Consider the following 17,932-nt stretch of genomic DNA (forward strand, 5'->3'; position numbering starts at 1 on the left):
TAACAGTCAAGTACGTTTGCAATCTATTGTCTATTTATGGGGTAGTGGTTCAATCATGAAAGATCCATAGTTCAAAACCAGAGGGAGACACAAATCCTACTGTACTCTAAGTGCTGTTTTCCAGCCTGGATAAATAGGAGGATTGCATCTGGAACGGTGTCTGGCACAAAATCTGCGCCAAATCGAACATGTGGATCCATCTACATCCACGGATTTGGGACAGACATCCTCTCTATGTTTAAGATTAGGGTTAAAGCTTTCCTTTTATAATATTGTTTAATTTAGTTAGGGCTGGATCAGGTGACCCTTAATCCTTCTTTAGTTATGCTGCAATGGGCCTATTAGAAGAGTATTTCTTCTCCCTTAGTTCTTCACTCTTCTCCAGTCATCTGTTTTCATTCTCTTTGTGCTTTCACACAATCTCTGCATTTAATCATTAGTTATTATTATTCTTTGGTTCTCTTCCACAGTGTCACTTTTGTCCTGTCTCCCTCCCTTCATGCCCCAACCAGTCACAGCAGATGGCTGCCCCTCCGAGAGCCTGTTCTGCCAGTGGTTTCTTTCTGTTAAATGCGAGTTTTTCCTTCCCACTGTCACCAACTGTTTGCTCATGTATTATTGAGAGTCTTTAGTGCCTTTTAGATGAAACTTAGTTATTGTCCTGGATCCAACATCTAAGAAAAAAAAACTTTTTGAGTGGTGCAAGGAGCACCAAACTTCCTTCAAGTTATTGAATCTTATGAACTCCTGTCTTTCCCTGCTGTTTGTGCCAGGTTTGGAGTCCCTTCGAGACAGTGCTCACTCCACACCGGTACGCTCAGTTTCGCATGGCGACTCCTTCATGCCTTCAAGGAGCCAGACGGTGGATGGCAGTGAGGCAAGCACGTCAGCAGTCATCTCAGATGAGAACTACAGCCCCTCTGACAGCGTGCTGCCTACACCCGTGGCGGAACATGGAATGGAGATGCCTTTGGCTCGTCACCTCAATGGTGCCCCCTGCAGCATTGACGAGGAGGAGTCAGAGGCAGGGACATCGAAAGAGGGGCAGGCCACAGAATTTGGGCACAGCAGGAGAGAACAACGTATGGTCAAGAGCAGGCCTGCAACATCTAGCGAGGTAGAGGAGCTCAACAAGTTTATCCTGAGCGTGTTGCGTCTCTTCCTGGTTACCATTGGACTTCTGTTCGCCCTGCTGCTGCTTCTCATCATGCTGACAGAGTCGGACCTGGACATTGCCTTCTTGAGAGACATCCGCAAGACACCTGAATTCCAGCAGTTCCACTTTGAATACTTCTGCCCTCTGCGGCGCTGGTTCGCCTGTAAGTTACGATGGATGGGAGGTTTCCTTGTTAGTGAGGCAAAGTGAAAACAGACCAAATGACTCAACGAAGGCCTCCGCTCATTGAAAATTGGATACAGATAACAGACAGGTCAGAAGAGAAGGCAAGAGGAGAGAAATGGATGGCTCTGTTCCTGATTTCAACTAAGCTTCTCCCAGGAATAATCCTGTCACAAGCCACGTACTGTCCCCTGAAGAGCCTTGTTTATTACGTTTGACCATCACTATGAGGAAAGGAAATGTTACTTTAGAAATTCAGGTCATCAAGGTATTTTATTTTTTCACAAAATCACAGGAGCTGGGTTTAATTTGAACACTGTATCAAGTATGCCTGAGTTCACTTCTTCAACCACAGATAATAGTTGCCTTTATTTTTTTATTAATTTATATGTTGTATCATCGCTGTAATACAAAATGATCTGAGGTGTTGGGGTGCAACTGAGAGTTTGAGACATTTGAGAGATTTAAAAATGGAGGGCAGACTATATCATCAGTTTTTATATCAAATCAACAATATTCATGATGATTAAATGTTATTATGGCTGCTGTTTTCAGATGTTGGGCTTAAAGAAAGTGTGAAATTGACGAATAAGCATTACTGAATGTAGATGAGTCCTGAGTCAAACGTGTTTGCAAATATTATAGTTTTATACGATTCTTAGGCAGATGCAAATAGACATTAAACATTTCTCCAGATGTACTTTACGATCCCAGATCTGGAACATTCAATTTCAAATCACTGCTAAATGACTAGTTGTAGTAGCTTTGTGACACGGGTGTGAGATGGTGCTGCCCTGACAGAAGACTTTATTAGTGGCCTAACATCTGCTGACAGTTTTTGTCCAGACACTAGGGAACTGTTAGTTTCATCATCCAATGACTAGAAATTAAGCCTTTTTAAGGATAAAATAAGTAATGGAGTTCATAGGTTTACTGTTTAATAAATAGCAGCCAAATAACACTAATAACTACAATGAACTTCTGTGCGTGAGGAACAGTTGTCACTTTGCTGTAGTTACTTTTACAGTAGTTATAAGGGTGATGGGACTATGTGAGCTAGCGCTATAATGGTAGTCAAGTGTCTGGTCAGTTCTTTGACTACCGCAATCTGTAGGAGTAGTTCATCTTGATGTGCAATACTGTTAATGTAAAAAAGCAGATCCTTTCTATCAAGGGAAATTTGACTTTGTTTTACCTTTGTAAAGTGCAAATATTAGTGCAATTTTCCAACAGTAAATAGTTAAGAGTTTGTTTTTAGTTGAAGACCCATGTTGAGTGACTGTCATTCACCTTTGTTTAGCTCTGCTGTGTTAAAAAAAAAGTTATGCATTTATGTGTAATGGCTGAATATATTTAAATCATTTTTGTACCATCTTGTTAACGCACTGACAGTTCCTCACAGTGACTTTTAATGTACTTGAAGCTGTTTTTCGTTTGTTTTTGTTACAGTGGATCTATGGTTTTCAGCCCTGCACTCACAAATGAGCCTAAGATAAGTCATGTTTACGTCGTTCTGCAACCTTCATCAACACCAACCAAAGAAACCTCTGTTGTCCCATACTTCTGTCAGTTTGTGTCAACAGATGGCAAAATAGCCTGCTGTCCTTCTCCGGCCTTATTTCTTGTATTTCACAGGTTAGCCTACAGTGTGTCTTTACAGCCCAGAGCAACAGAATCAATTCAAACTATGAGGTCAGTTTTCACTCTAAAAGTATTTGTCCTCTCAACAAGCCTACAAATGCTTAGGATGCTGTGTGTATACAAGGAGCAATCAAAAGATTTTGTGGCTCTGCCCATAAAAAAGCAAAAAATCATACCTGATATTAGCTTGGCTTAGGTCACATGTTGCACACATCTGAACATCTTTCAGTGCTGTTGACATTTTTAATTTAATAAAATATCTCTGTGGAGCTGCAAAGCATTCAGACCTTAAAATGAACATGACACAGCCTGTTAGCTACGGATTATCAACATTAGTAACTGGTACAACGTGCAGTGGGGATTTATATGAATATAAATATATTATATGAATATATGGAACCTTGCATTTTTTAACATTATTACCATGTTTTTACTGTATTTAAAAAGTTTAGAAATTTGGTAACAAGAAATAAAAAATAAAAAAAAAACTACTTCCATATAAAAAGCCTAGAGTCCTACCTCTGTTTGGGCAAATTATTCAAACTGAAAAAAGTCTATTTTGATAATTGGCAATGAGAGAAAACAAATCCTAAAAGCAGCCATTGCTCATTTTCATTTCAAACTATTTTTTGTCACAGCCACATGCAGCTCCGCAGCTGCAAGCTGGAGACGTAGAAGATCAAACGCACAATCACAAATGTGCAATTGATAAATTAATGCTTTAAAGCAGGGATGTCAAATTTATCTTACATTGTGGGTCACATTAAAGCCCATGCTTATTTTAAGCGGACCAGTGAAACTCCCCTTTCTGTCAGTGTAAAGAAGTTTACCTGAACCCTTAATCCCTGAGTTATCTCAATGTCAGAAGAAAGTGAAATTTCAAAAATGTGTTTCAGTTTTTCTGCATGATAAAGAAATGCTGCTGTAAGAAATGAAAGAAATCTGTTAATGTGACTCTTTGGACTTAAATTGTAAGAAATAAATGCATGAAATTACATCTCTCATCTGCCCAAACTTAATGTAATTATCAAACGAAGTGACTTAATTTCTATCAGGTATGGTTTATACACTTTTTTTTTTGGCAGAGTTGCAGAATTTTTGGATCGCACCTGGTATCGTACAACATGCTGGACAGACATATGTCATACCAAAAAAAAAGAAAGAAAAAAGCATGAATTATGTATGCAAAAAAAGAAGGCTAATACAGGCAAATGACTACTTAGAGGATTTTATGTTTTGCAGGTTCCTGTAGGTGATTAAGAAAGTTGCTGTGTTCAAATCTTATTCAAAGTTAACACAAGAATGATTGCTTTGAGAGTTGCTGTAGTGTTCAACGTGGAGCTTTAAATGCTGGTTTTATTTTTGTACCCAGAGCGAAAGAAAAACAGAAGTATTAGCACCAGTGTTTTCCCCTTTTAGTACAAATTTCAGAGAACATCATAAGCATCTAATGAAATATTTATATTTTAATTTAAAAAAACAACAAACAAAAAAACAAAAATAGATTTTGAGGTTGTTTTCAGACTTGATGTATTACTTACCTTATTTCATTTAAATGGTGTTCTATTGTTTTTGATTGATGCGAGGCAATTGTGTATTGAAATATACGGCCAGTAAAGGAGAATATTTAGCTTTTTACTCACCTTTATTTCGAAAAATCTACAACTCAAGCAATCTGAGCAATAAATATGTCAGATGTATTAACCGTAAACTACAAAATGTTTGCCTCAGTCACACAAACTGTTTTAAATCCCCACACAAGGTGAAACAGTCTGTAGATGTATGCGTGTACCAGCAGTGGTGGAGAACGCTCTGCGATACAGACACTTCTCCAAAATATCCCAAAAATCTTTTCATGTCAATCCTGTTTGGTTGTCTGATATTAACTAATTTTTGACTGAGTTTATAAATGAATCACATACAGGTTTACTTGGCAGAAACAACTTAACACCTGACGGCACGGTCAAGATTTCCGATGGAAGAAAACAGGTATATTTTTAGATAATTTAAACAGCATTAGTAGCATTTTTAACTACCTGAACCTTTACTTGTGCAATGTAGTTCACTGGCACGGTGACCAAGGGGTAACAGTTCCACTGATAAGCAACTCTTGTTTTCAGTTTAATGAATGATGTAAACAAGGCCTCAGACATGGCCTTACTGTAAGCTTCCCTCCTGTACCATGGCCCTGCACATGGAAATGTCTCTGTAAGCATGTGTCCTGCATTTATTACCTCCAAACAAGAATGCTTATTTCCAACCACCGAAGGAGGACTTGTGTAATCTATTTATGAATAAATATCATCTATTCTTGACAACTGGCAGCTAAGTCTGGCTACAAGTTCAATTCTGAAGTCATAGAAGCAGCAAATAAAGGCATTTAGTGTGAAATTCAGTGAACAGTGCAACCCAGATCAGCACCATGTGGAGTTTTTCATTGCATCCCTGCTTGAAAACAGTACAGTGTGGTCAATGCGCTCTCACTCACTCACTTCTCTTATTTTACCAGCTTCAGGTGATAATGATGCTGTCACTACTGGTGAGATTCACAGCATTCACACGTACAATATTTTGTAATAAAATGTCTATTTATTCTGTTAACTTTACAAATGGGGGAGAAAAAAAATGAAATTAACACATCTTAACAGGCATTTCAAAAAGCACTTTCACTGACAGACAGAGAGGAAACCCAGTGTAGAAATAACATTTACATAACATAATAAACCTTGAATTTTTCAAATTGGACTCTCAATTTGGATTTTCTTTAACATAAATAAAACTCCAAATATCAAAATGATCCAGTCTACAACTGACCTACTGTAACTTGTGGCAATATATGACATTAAGTTTCTCTATCACTAGTTGTGTCAAAACTGGCTGTGATCATGGAAACGTACCAAAATAAACATGACGAATCTGACAGAGTAAAAGGTTTCAGAGGAGAAAATGGATAGTCTATTTGAAGACACTAAATACGCCAAGAGAACAGTCAGGAGGCACTAATAGAACGCAGGTCTACATGTGCCAGAGAGCAGCCACACAAGCTTAAAACTGAGCTTGTATGACTACTCTCTGAATACTACCCATAGAAAAGAACCATCAAGGTCTTGCAGCGGCAGCACCATGCTGTCTGCATGCTTCTTTGCAAGTCTGACAGTTTTAAGAAACACTGGGTAGAATAAGTGAAAGAAGAAAAAAGGCAGCCATATGAGGAAAATTGATTGCCATCTGACATCCACCAAGGCCACAATTGCAAACACAGGAATGGTTTCAAAACAGGCTTATCCTGGAGTTTAGGCTTCATGTCATTTGAAAAGTTGAGCTCATTCAGTCTTCATGAAACTGAAGCATCGACTTACAGTAGGTTGGAGAAAAGAGAATACATTTGTTTCTTACACTTTACTGAATAAGATTAATGCAAAGATTTAGTCAGACAATCATGTGCAGACATTCAGTGTGCAGCATAATGTCTGAATGGGACAGAAAATTAACGGTAAAACTGAGAAGAGCCAAGCTGCTTTAAACTGACAACAGCAACTTAAAACAACATATTAAACAGTGCAACACAGAACACGCATGTTGAGTCAAAGTGGACACAACAGTACAAGACCACATCCAGTTCCATTCCAAATTTCAGTTTGGCATGAAAGTTTCAACTAGAACAAATCTAAATATTATAAGGTGTAAAATGAGAGAAAGCACAAGATAATCCCCTTTTTTAATCTAATGTAGCTATAAATGTGTATTTTGTGAGCAGTGAGGAAGAAAATTCTGCTACTTTGCTAATGATCCTGCATTACCTCACTCCATACACCGTTTATACAGCAACATGTTTAAGAATATGACTCACAATTTGACATGACTCATTTCACTGCTTCAGGTGTGTTACTTTGCTTTAGTATAAGAATAGTAATGTATTTAAAGCTCTAGTGAGATACAGAATGAAGATGCTATATTGGAAGACTTGTGTAGTTTCCTACAGCTAAAAAAGTTTATAGGCTGAAAATCCGGATTGTTACCAAACTGTGTTCCTGCTGCTACTTTGCTGAACCCAACCAGGACCTGTTGATCACACGTTTTTGGTCTTCGATTTAGTCAGAAAAGACGTGAAGGCGTCCCGACGCATTTCCACCCAGCAAGGCATTCCTTGTAGGATGGAAAGCGGTCACAGAGAGGACTGTGCTGAGATTCTCGCTGTCCATGAAGGAATGTTGGAGTTGACCGCTTTCATGGAACACCTGCACCCTCCTAGGCTTCATCATGCTCCCCACCACGAAGCAGTCTTCCTGTTTGGGGTCCCACACAGCTGATAGTTTGGTCAGCCAGCGACCTGTTTGCATGTCATGTCTGCCGATTTCGATTGAGAAGGCATGTTGAAAGTACACAGTTATTAACACAGAGATGACTTAAAAGAACAGGAAAAGTTTAAGTTCAATTTAGTGGATGTACCTGATGGTTGTCAGCAAGGGAGATTTAGTAGTCATTGTAGATGTGTCATATATCCTGTTAAAATAAATTAAGAAATAATAAGGACATTGTGTTGGAACTGAAAAAATTAAGCATATACAGCATGTCAGTGATCCATCAGCTTCACCTTATATTGTTATCCATACAGGAAGTAAGAACCCTATTTCCAGTACAAGGGGAGAAATAAGCACTGGATATGCTTAAGGAGTGACCATGCAGCTGGGACACTGCCTGGCTTTTGGTCTTCTTCAGGTTTCGGCTGTCATAAATACTAACTACCCTGCAAAAAAAACAAAAAAAGAAAAAACAAAGCATACACTTAAAATTTAAAGACAGATTCATAAAAAAATAGAGATGTGTAAACAAAAATACAAAAATAAAAAAAGCCCATACTTGCTTTCAGCCACCACAAAGTACTGCTTCTGTAAAGGGTGGACGTTAACACAACGCAATGTCTTGGGGTCCAGTGTGTGGAGGGATTCATGGGAGTTTCTGCAGATGAAATAACATACTTATGACAATGTTTGAGTGCAACATTAAAGTTGTTTAAAAGAAAAGAAAATGTACTACTTTCATTACTTTAAGACAATGTCATTATCTCACCCTGGGGTGCGCCTGTCAACAATGGCAACCTCTCCATACCAGTTCCCGACCACTAGTGTCGAACAGTCATGTGACATGAAATCAAACGTTTTCAGGCCATCTTCAATATCATACACCTAGAAAATGAACAACCTTATTTATTCGTGGATTACAACGTAACCAGATTGAACTCAACTAATGAAGGTATCCTACATCATCAAAAACAGCCTTCTCTACGTCCATGCAGCGGAGGGATCCATCGTAGCTGAGGCTCAGCAGTTGTGTGGGATGAGACCTGGAGAATGCCATGCAGCCCACTGGACGGGTGTGGGGCTGAAAGAGCAGCACACCATCATCTCCCCAGTCACCTCCCTAGAAGAACGTACACATGCAGTAAATCAGTGGTTGGAATTCATTTGATTAAATAAAGCTTTTCAGAGCAAAAAAAACACAAAAAGCAAAAAACAAACCTGAATTCAAACATGAAGCAGACCAATTAGCCTGAGGAGAACACTTATGAATTTTGCAGCCTGACATGAAGCTTTACTGTTGAGACACTTTCTGCCATCTAGTGGTCAAGAACTAATGCATAGTTAAGGCAAAGAAAACTCACCAACTTCCAGAGTCCCACTTTCCCCCACTTGTCGCCCGCAGCCAGCAACAGGCTGCTGGTGCAGGGGTGGAAGGTTGCAGAGAAGATGCGATCCTTCACCACTTTGGCCACTTTGTCCTCATTTATCTTCATATTCTTCACAGAAGAACGGTACCTGTGTTCAGACATCAGTGCACTTGTTTCTTCATCTGTTTCTCAGGTTCTTCCAAAACATCTGACCCTCAGTACATCAAAAGAGTCACTTTTTGTAAACTGTGCGGTAATCTTACATCCAAATAAAAATATTAAATCTTACCCTTTCAGGTCAAGCTGTATCTTTTTATCTTCTTTTGCATCCTGTGAAAAGAAAAGCAATTTCATGACTTCCTAATTGAATAAGAACAGTTACTACACTGGATATGCATAAGAAATTTGTTAGGAATTTTGTTCTTATGCTTGTGGCTAATATGGGCAGTATAAAGTATTCACTTTTAAGTAGGAAAGAAGGCGGGGGGGTTGTTTAGTCCAAAATTGGAGATCTGGCAACATGTTAAACTGAGTGAGCATTGTAAATAAATATTGTACAGAAAAAAGTGAAAATATCATAGAAAACCGACTCTTACCTCAGAGCAGAGCTCAAGAAGTTGTGGAGGCAGCTTGCTTCCTTCTTCCACATTCACTGGATCCATGGGCAAAGGGCCAGAGGGCTTCTTTGCTGGTGAAGACTTGAAAGCAAGTAAACAACTATAATGAGTAACATACCCAGAGAGGAAGAACGAGAAAAAAAAACTAAAGAGACTTAAGGTGCAGCAGTGGATCTGCGTGAACTGAGACATTACAGATTTCTGTACCTGTTCATAAATAAGTGTCCCTCTCGGTTCAGGAGGAAGTTCCAGGATCTCGGCTTCTTTTTTTTGGAGTCGCAGTGATTTGCGAGGTGGCAAGACTTCTTTTACAGCAGCATGTGCCCTGCAATCAAAGAAATGTAACATTACAGGAGGCCCAAAAAGATATGTTTCCTATTTTAACATGACACAGGGTCAGGGTAAATTCAAATTGTTTTTCCTGACATTCACAAACATAAAAGTTACTTTTTCAGGGCTCGCAAAATCGCTAGCCCGACGTCCCGGGGCTAGCGATATCTCCAGTCGGGCGACCAAAATCTATCTCAGCCCCGCCCGTTGGGCTATATGATAGCCTGACAGGCTATTATATCACTAGCCCCGGGACGTCAGGCTAGCGATTTTGCGAGCCCTGCTTTTTTCTCGTACTTAATGACGTTGAGTTGACAAGTCTAGTCTTATTTCCTGAGCTTCACAAAGTTCAGTCTCAAAAACAAATACAAAGTATATTATAGGAGCACTGTGATGTTCCACAGAGAAAACATGGGAGGGGAAAAACCATGTTGTTCTCATAATTTCTGCACCACTGTGGTTTTCCACAGTATCCCGATGCCTGATTATTCCGACTGTACCTTGTGAGGCCTCTCTGCGATGGCTTTGGTCGAGTCAGCTGCTTGAACTCCTCTGTGGCCTTTAAACAAAAGAAAACAATAATTGATACTCTGATAATCCAGACAAATGACAGAATCACAGATATGGTCCTTTTCATAAGGATTTATTCCTCACTCATAGTCTACCTGGGTTAATTACACCAGTAAATATGGCTTGTAGCTGGTCTACATGTCAACTGTTGCTGGTCGAATTTAGACTTTATGTTGATGGTGCTGATAGTGATAGGTTTAGGTCCATAAAAGATTTGCAATGCAGATGATAAAGAGCAGATTTAGTCAATAACATACCTGGAATAAGTTGATAGAAGACAGAAAAGCTTGGTTCTGTCTGATGTTTTCCAGGCGCTCCAGTTCATAGGCAGAAAGTCTCCCATACTCTTCCTGTTACACAAAGATACAGCACTGACACACTGCAAGAAAATTGCCGATTTCAAGTCATTAGAAGTTCCTTAAACTACCATGAGCTGGATGACTGAGAACCTGCACAGACACCTATAAAAACATGTTTCTGTCAGTCACAAAGTCGAATTCAAACTGTGTAAAGTTTCTGTACTCACAGGTGCATGCTCCACGTCATTGTTTTCAGCATCCTCCTCATCCTTTGGTTTCTTATTCTGACTGCCATTTTCAGCGACAGCTTTTGTTTTCTATCAAGAAATTACGACAGATTTAACAAATCGTCCAGTTTTAAAATGACTGTTCGGTCCCATCACTGTGAACGAGCTCTCACCCTTTTTTTCTTGGGAGTTTCTTCCTCGGGAGAGTACTGGAGGCGTTTAGGTGCAAGACCGTTTCTAGATGATCGTCGCACTGTCGCCTCGAGATTCTCAGGGGTCATTTCCTGCAAGGTGTCCCTCGTTAACAATTTACTCAGAGACATTAAGGCACTCATTCAACTTTCTCACCGAAGATTTAGCGAACTCACAACACACCTCCACTTAAAACTGTGCTTCTTGATGCTAATGCTATGAGGCAGCTGCCTAAAACAGGGAGGATAAGTTTAAAAACAGGAAACCACATCAAAACAAGACTACTGTACCTTCACAAGCACAAGAGCTTCGCGCTTTGTTCGGAGAGTCGCCATTTTAGTTCATTTACAATGACAGATACGAGTATTTGTTTGAGAGAAGCGAGACGTGAACACCTCTCAAGTGACAACTATTACGGTCACGATAATTACATGGGGGGCGCAATTGGCGCCACATGCTGCATATGTTTTGTAACTGGTCCTCCCCTTCTGTTGTGAAACAGAATACTGGCACCTGATTGGTTTATATTTTTACGTCACGAGAAGAAAGGTTTAGGTCCCTCCCGCCAACAGCCAAGCTGGCCACAGCTTCTGCTGGGATGATGTCGCCATCTTATGGCAGGATAGGGGAATAGCAGTGACAGGAAAGTCATGGTTATTTATTCACAAATGCTATTGGTTAACGTTTAACAAACAAACTGCCAACGTTTGTCAGTGGATAAAACAGAAAATCTTTATATATGAGAGAAACACACATTACATTAACTTTTTTTATTTGCAAAGAAATAGATTAAACAGATAATCAAAAACCTAAAATATGATTAATTCATGTCCTGATTTTGGGCCACATAAAGTTCTCAACAAATGTTCTATAATCAACAATGGTGCATAAAAATAAATGCTGCTGTAAAATCAACATGTAATCTTTATTTGTTTAGTTTGGCATGTAATTTGCAAAGGCCTGCCTTTGGCCCCAGGGTCTTGAGTTGAAATATGTGGCCTATATTGTTTCCATGGAGCACTATAGGTCATGTTAGAAAAATCTGTTTTTCACTAAAGCAGTTATTAAAGTATGATATACCATACTATGATTATTAGTCAGTAATTAATCTATGTATGCACCCACTGTAGCCTCTTGATAGACATTAGTGATGAGGTTTTACGCACAAGCACTGCTTAGACCATGTTGAAACACACTATTTAAAATGAATTTTGTAAACATCGCAAGATCACTTGGAAAAACATACACATCCACACAATTATGTTTTTTATCACATTTTTTTAGGCTTGTGGAAAAACAGAAAAATAGTTCTGTGCTACACTTACCTATGCATTTTATAATACACATGCACATAGCTACACTGAAACGTCTTCATCTATTATTGTGAGACAGACTGAATGGGGAAAAGGTGTTTTAATGTAATAAACCTGTGCAAACATGATGATACATACTAGTCGAGATGCAGTATAGCTAAGTGCACAAGAATAGTTAGAAAGAAGTACTGTACATCTGTATTAATGTAAAGCATATGCTTCCTTTCCCCAAAATGTAATTATTAAAATGAGTTTGTGTCTTAAAGTAATGATTGAATTTTTCTTTTCTTGCATTTGACTCAAAATTTTCATGTCTCAGTTTTAAGAAAAACATAATAAGGTGTTTAGAAATTAAACTTCCAGAAAACATGTTAGAAACCGTAAGTTGAGATCAGGCCTTTAGGCTGAATAAAATACATTTCGATACACACATGCTCAAGAGTTTCCACTTTGTTGCCCTTTTATTTAGATGCTTAAGGTAGAGGGTAAGAAGAGCAGGCAGCCAGTCCACACATGTTTTTTCCACGCTCGATCAAAAAATATCTGATGAAATAAAAAGGAGAGATATCAGGAATTCTTGCAAGCTGTTACAAGTCATAAAGCTCAGATACACACAGACTATATTTACCCATCCTTTCCCCAGGCTGTGCCCCAAGAGTTCTTCACAATCCAATACGGCACGCCGTTCTTCTCGGTGCCATACCCCACCGCCAGGACTGCATGATTCACTTTGTCTGTTGTGTTCTTACACTGGGTGCTAAATAGACAACACTAGATCAATAGAGCACATGTCTTTTGAAGGTTGAGTGGGCAGATTGTCTCTTTCAATATTATATTACATCCTACATTTGCAAAATATGTGGTGTATGACCAGTGTTGGGAAGGTTACTTTTAAAATGTATTCCACTACAGAATACTGAATACATGCCCCAAAATGTATTCTGTAACGTATTCCGTTACGTTACTCAATGAGAGTAACGTATTCTGAATACTTTGGAGTACTTAATATATTATCATGCTGTTTACAACTACATGAATGTCCTATTGCTGTGATTTATTACTGTTACTGAAGGTCCGCGGCTCCGAAACGTAGTAAAGGGACCTCTGGCTAATACGTCGGGTTCGTGTCGGGCTGGTAGCCGAAAACTAGCTTTACTTTGTTGTCTGGGTCAACTTTGCTTGCGGGAGACAGAGAGAGGCGTTGAAAGGCTTCTCCAACGGAACTTATTTTTTCCGGAGGAAAACACGAACACAGTGTACAGTTGAGTCTTAATAGCTTACTTACAAATGGGCTCCTCAGGCACTCTTCTTGGCTGCAGTGGTTATTATTATATTTACATGCTTCCAGCTCCCGTTTTTGCTCCGTGACAGCTCGGACTTTTCCTTTCTCTCCCTCCCTCGCTCACAGACACATAACGGGTATGGTAGTCCATTCTCCCTGCCGCACGGACTACACTGCCCATCAGGCTACATGCTTTAGAGCTATGCCTGTAGCATTCTGCCTTTTAGCTTAGCACAACAACAACAACAAAAAAGCGCTCTCTCACCCAGGAAACACGCAGAGAGAGAGCGCGTCACCCTGTAACCATGGCAACCGTAACGCTGCCGCCTGGAACAACAGAACGTAGCTGTCAAACAAACCCAAACAATCCTGACCCGCGACAATATGAAACAGGGAAGTACCGCCGTGTATTCCATTTATTTCAACAAAGTAACTGTATTCTGAATACCACCTTTTTAAACGGTAACTGTAACGGAATACAGTTACTCATATTTTGTATTCTGAATACGTAACGGCGGTACATGTATTCCGTTACTCCCCAACACTGTGTATGACAGTCATCATAGAGATACTTCTTTATACACAGTCCCCCATTTGTAGTTTTCAGAGGCTTAAAAAAAATGTTTTATACTTCTTTGCAAAGGATTTTATCCAAATAGTAAAAATATGTTGTTTGTCTGTCTAAATTAGTGTGTAAGTAACAGAAACAAAGTGAGGCTAGTATATTCTGGTCTGCTCTTAAAATCCCAGACCAGCTCTACTTCTTGAATAGTAGTAAATGCATGAGTGCTTGTTGATCTCACCTGGAGTAAACACCTTCTTTGTAGTGCTTAAATTCAGCTGTGACGTCAAAGCAGGAGGTGATAGGATTGAGCCGGGCCACTGCATCAACCATGGCCTTTTCATCATACTGTGAATGGGCACACACAAATTATAACATATACCTGAGTAGGTCGATGTATGAGGAGTTCCCTATTTACTATAAAACAGTTGCCTTTTTTAATAGTAAAAATTAAACAATATATATAAGACAAACTGCTTCAGATTATTTAAAACAGTTACTTTTTCCCCCCCATTGGGTAACAACAAAAACGCATTTTACTGTATTGATCTGTTGTTTTGTTAACCAGCATATGCAAAGACACTCACACAGCACATTTATTGTACAATTTCATCCACAGTGCAACTTTATTTGTTCGCACACTCACACTTGTTATATTGACAACATCTTGGACAAATGCAGCTGCAAGTGAAGGCTCAAAATGGCATTTTTCCTCCTAAAACAGGAAAGATAAAACTTTTTTATTGTATATTTTATCATATGTAAAAAAATAAAGAAAGAAAGATTTTACTCTCAAAAATAATACAAAGGCTTTGTAGGGATAATCCTCCTCTCTCATGAGACCCTTGCTGTATTTGATGTACTCGAATGCCTGACTGGGGAACCCACTGAAATAAACCACACAGCCTTTGATTGATTGAAATTCTATACTTATATTATTATGCTGTTTCTATAACATAAAATATCTTACACGTTATAGTTATAGGCCAAACAAACATGATTCCTACCCAAAGCATCCATAGTTGCTAAAATTTCTGGAACAGTCCAGCAGCTGCTGCTCAGACTAAAACAGAGATAAATAAAGAGCATTAATCGAATATACTCAGAAACAATGGATACTTTTCTTCTGCCAGCTATATTTGTGTATAATAATAACTCCTACCAATTGTATTAGTTTCCCAGTAGCAATAGCATTCACTGACTCCAGACAGCCAGTGGTGGAGAAGGTCCAACAGCTGCCACAAAAACCCTAAAGATACAAACACAACTCAAACAACTGATAATTCAGTTATGTTAAAGAGGCACAAATATATAAATGCTTACCACGATAATTTTTGGTGCTGTAAAATGTAAATGAAAACTGAAGAAACCATCTGTAAATGAAACTCTCTATTTAGAATATTTAATAATATAATATATTATAGAATATATTCTCTCAGAGGCTGTGACTGAGGTATGTTGTTTAAAAAAAATTGCACATGTAGAAAACATATTCTTTATGTTGTATTTGTTTCTCACTGATCAGTTTAGTCATGAAACGTGTCCCGCCACATGTTTCTCATAGAATATAACTGTAAAAATGAAAGTGAAAAAAAGGGTAAATATTATAACTTACTAGCAGAAACATAAGAGTGGCCACTTTTACAAGTAAATGAGAGTCACAGTTTTTTCCTCTCCTTTCATTACATCTTAAAAAAAATTGACACTGTGTATTTGTTCAGAAAGGTGGTACATTTTTAAGGTTTAGCAAAATATTTCTGGAGATTAAACACTTCAATGCAAGCACTTTTGTGCTTCAATGCAACTCAAAGAAAGCACAAAAAATACAGACTTTGTACGACTTTGTAAATATTGTACTTTGCACGATATTTCCTTAACAAAAGGAGAATATGGCTATAAAGGCTTTAAGAGCTATAGAACGTATGAGGATACCTGGTCCTTCACAGGAGTCACAAAGTCGCCCTTCATCCTCCAGTCTACAAACTCAGGATAAGGACCTGTCCTTTTGACATGACTGCCTTTAATGACTGAGCAGGTCTAAAAGATGCGAAAATCAAAAGATTATAAAGGAAATCAAAGACAAACTCCAGCACTCTGTACAAAAGCACCTGTTGTGTGCAGTGTTATAAAATCAGGTAATTTACCGAAGGTTGCGTGAAAAGGTAGAATTTCTTGAATTCCTCAAATGTCATGTCTGAGAATTGGTTCAGGCCCACTAGATTTAAAAATGAAGAGCAGTGTGAGAACTGGATGATAATTTTTTATAACATTCTGAAGCAGTAAATGTTTTTTATTTCATTTATTTGTTCTTCATTCTTTGAGGAACATTTGCAGCATTTTGTTGAATCTATGGCAACAAGAATGAATGTTGTTCTGAAGGCCAAAGGGGATCCAACCTGGTACTAGTAAAGTGTACCAAATAAAATGTCCAGTGAGTGTATATTGCATATTCTGAGGCAGAAATTGGAGCAGAACTATACTGTACTTGTGAAGGAGTGATTCCCAGCATTATGCTGCTCAACTGTCCTCTTATTTTGCTTGAATACATGGAGTCTGTGGTGATATTCCTCAGTGCCATAAACTTTGTTATGCTGCACAAAACAAAAACACATAAAAGCAGACATAATGAAACAAAGGAAAGAAAATTCAAACTATGTTCAACTACATACAAAAAAACAAAATTGTCAGAATATACAGGTCAAAATCTCATTAGTTTAAAAATGCACATACCTCTGAAATCCACTGCTTGAAAGCATATTCATCTAATGGGAAAGAAATTTTTTTAGTGGGTTAAGTAACACTTAAAATGGACCTTTTATGCTTTTCTTGATCTTTAGTAACAGACAAAGGCTGTTTGAAATATTAACATCAGAGGTGTATGTACAAGTAACCCTTATGAGCCAAAAGCATAGGCTTATTCTGCTCTCAACACTCTTCTTAGCTTTTTTCTAATCTTACATAAACATCATTCAAATCATTAGCATCATTGGATCTGTATGATCTCTGTGTTAGCGAGAGCAGAAATCCCTAATATGATCATCTCAGGCAAATATCTGTGGCCCCACCCAGCTGCTGTTTAAAAAAACAATCCCCTGTCTAAAACAGCAGGTTTTAGAAGATGAACTATTACTGGGCTACACTGAGGACCAGTAGGAAAACTGCAATCTGAATCATGCACAACTACCCAAGTAGAATTAAAATCAGGGAAATCTGTTACCAAGTACTATGCTTAAGTACAAATTTTAAGCACGTTATCCATTCCTCATGAGCTCATCAACAAACTTTCATGTTCATTCGACAGCTGTAATTTCACATAAATTGAGCAGAAAACATTTAGAGTGCTCATATGAAATATGCTTTCATAAACCTTTTAGCAAAATGGAAAATAGTATTAGCTTCATCTCTTCAATGAAAAGTAGCAAAATTAAACTAATCCCATAAAAAATGGAGACGTTGGTTTCTGCATGACTGCTTTTACAGTATGTTACTGAACATTTTTTTTAACAGAATCCAAGGACATGAACACTTCTTTCACCCTTTTTCTCTGCCTTTTCAATTTCAAGCAACTGAATTTCAATTCTAGCAACTGCTGCTGCTGAAAAAAAATGTGAAGTTTTAAAATAAACAACAATAAACTGCTGAAAATCTGGCAAACACTTACCTTTGACTGAAATTAAAGGTGATGAATGGACTAAGCTAAAAATGGCCGTAATAAACCACACAACAGTCAGAGCCATACTCTCCGCAGCAGATTACAGCAAGCTTTAAGGGCGTCACATGACTTGACTTCTTTTTATGACTGCCTAAGAGCCCCTACTACTGAAACCCCCTTTGAATTTCCCCCCAGCAAAGCAACAGTCGTAAAGGTTATGGTCCAGTGCACCCTGTTCAG

The 17,932-nt window shown here is 38.5% G+C and overlaps 3 protein-coding genes across 7 annotated transcripts in view; 1 reads left to right on the top strand and 2 right to left on the bottom strand.

Moving 5' to 3' along the window:
- LOC100701599 (FERM domain-containing protein 5) overlaps positions 1-5,606 on the top strand; it is an 83,570-nt gene extending 77,964 nt beyond the window's left edge. The window contains exons 14-16 of one of the 4 annotated variants that reach the window (XM_025907273.1): positions 774-3,031; positions 4,905-4,969; positions 5,490-5,606. In XM_025907273.1, the coding sequence (XP_025763058.1) occupies positions 774-1,366 (593 nt within the window). In that variant the 3' untranslated portion in view covers positions 1,367-3,031; positions 4,905-4,969; positions 5,490-5,606. Of the gene's footprint in view, positions 1-773; positions 4,970-5,489 lie in introns of those variants that run through there. The other 3 variants (XM_013265654.3, XM_025907270.1, XM_025907276.1) reach the window with 3 other exon arrangements.
- Positions 5,550-11,376, bottom strand: wdr76 (WD repeat domain 76). Its single transcript, XM_005447576.3, has 15 exons — positions 11,174-11,376; positions 10,865-10,975; positions 10,692-10,781; positions 10,423-10,515; positions 10,096-10,154; positions 9,473-9,590; positions 9,245-9,346; positions 8,938-8,978; positions 8,643-8,796; positions 8,243-8,401; positions 8,051-8,166; positions 7,841-7,939; positions 7,575-7,727; positions 7,430-7,483; positions 5,550-7,327 (listed from the first exon to the last, which is right to left on the bottom strand). Exons 1-15 carry the CDS (start codon positions 11,216-11,218, stop codon positions 7,072-7,074), a joined length of 1,650 nt encoding a protein of 549 aa, XP_005447633.1. The 5' UTR covers positions 11,219-11,376; the 3' UTR covers positions 5,550-7,071.
- A 408-nt stretch (positions 11,377-11,784) lies between these two features.
- Positions 11,785-17,857, bottom strand: LOC100702144 (pro-cathepsin H). 2 transcript variants are annotated; one of them, XM_025907290.1, is made up of 12 exons: positions 17,702-17,857; positions 16,771-16,799; positions 16,526-16,631; positions 16,185-16,255; positions 15,973-16,077; positions 15,203-15,289; positions 15,048-15,103; positions 14,846-14,927; positions 14,687-14,755; positions 14,282-14,388; positions 12,825-12,953; positions 11,785-12,739 (listed from the first exon to the last, which is right to left on the bottom strand). In XM_025907290.1, the coding sequence occupies exons 1-12, from the start codon at positions 17,775-17,777 to the stop codon at positions 12,670-12,672; spliced, it is 987 nt and encodes a 328-aa protein (XP_025763075.1). In that variant the 5' UTR covers positions 17,778-17,857; the 3' UTR covers positions 11,785-12,669. The 2 variants fall into 2 exon arrangements, with proteins under 2 accessions (XP_025763075.1, XP_005447636.2); XM_005447579.4 differs by having other exon boundaries at positions 16,771-16,802.
- Between the last annotated feature and the right edge of the window lie 75 nt (positions 17,858-17,932).

The sequence above is a fragment of the Oreochromis niloticus genome, linkage group LG1, assembly GCF_001858045.2.
Source record: "Oreochromis niloticus isolate F11D_XX linkage group LG1, O_niloticus_UMD_NMBU, whole genome shotgun sequence".
Lineage (NCBI taxonomy): Eukaryota > Metazoa > Chordata > Actinopteri > Cichliformes > Cichlidae > Oreochromis > Oreochromis niloticus.

Excerpts from the sequence above, each read along its gene's own strand:
- wdr76 (XM_005447576.3), bottom strand. The coding sequence starts at position 11,218 with ATGGCGACTCTCCGAACAAAGCGCGAAGCTCTTGTGCTTGTGAAG. Across the intron at positions 9,591-10,095 it reads TCGCAGAGAGGCCTCACAAG|GGCACATGCTGCTGTAAAAG; the intron begins GTACAGTCGGAA and ends CTTTGATTGCAG. Across the intron at positions 7,484-7,574 it reads TGTATGGATAACAATATAAG|GATATATGACACATCTACAA; the intron begins GTGAAGCTGATG and ends TTATTTTAACAG.
- LOC100702144 (XM_005447579.4), bottom strand. The coding sequence starts at position 17,777 with ATGGCTCTGACTGTTGTGTGGTTTATTACGGCCATTTTTAGCTTAGTC. Across the intron at positions 14,928-15,047 it reads AGCAACTATGGATGCTTTGG|TGGGTTCCCCAGTCAGGCAT; the intron begins GTAGGAATCATG and ends GGTTTATTTCAG. Across the intron at positions 14,756-14,845 it reads ATTATCCCTACAAAGCCTTT|GAGGAAAAATGCCATTTTGA; the intron begins GTATTATTTTTG and ends TTCCTGTTTTAG.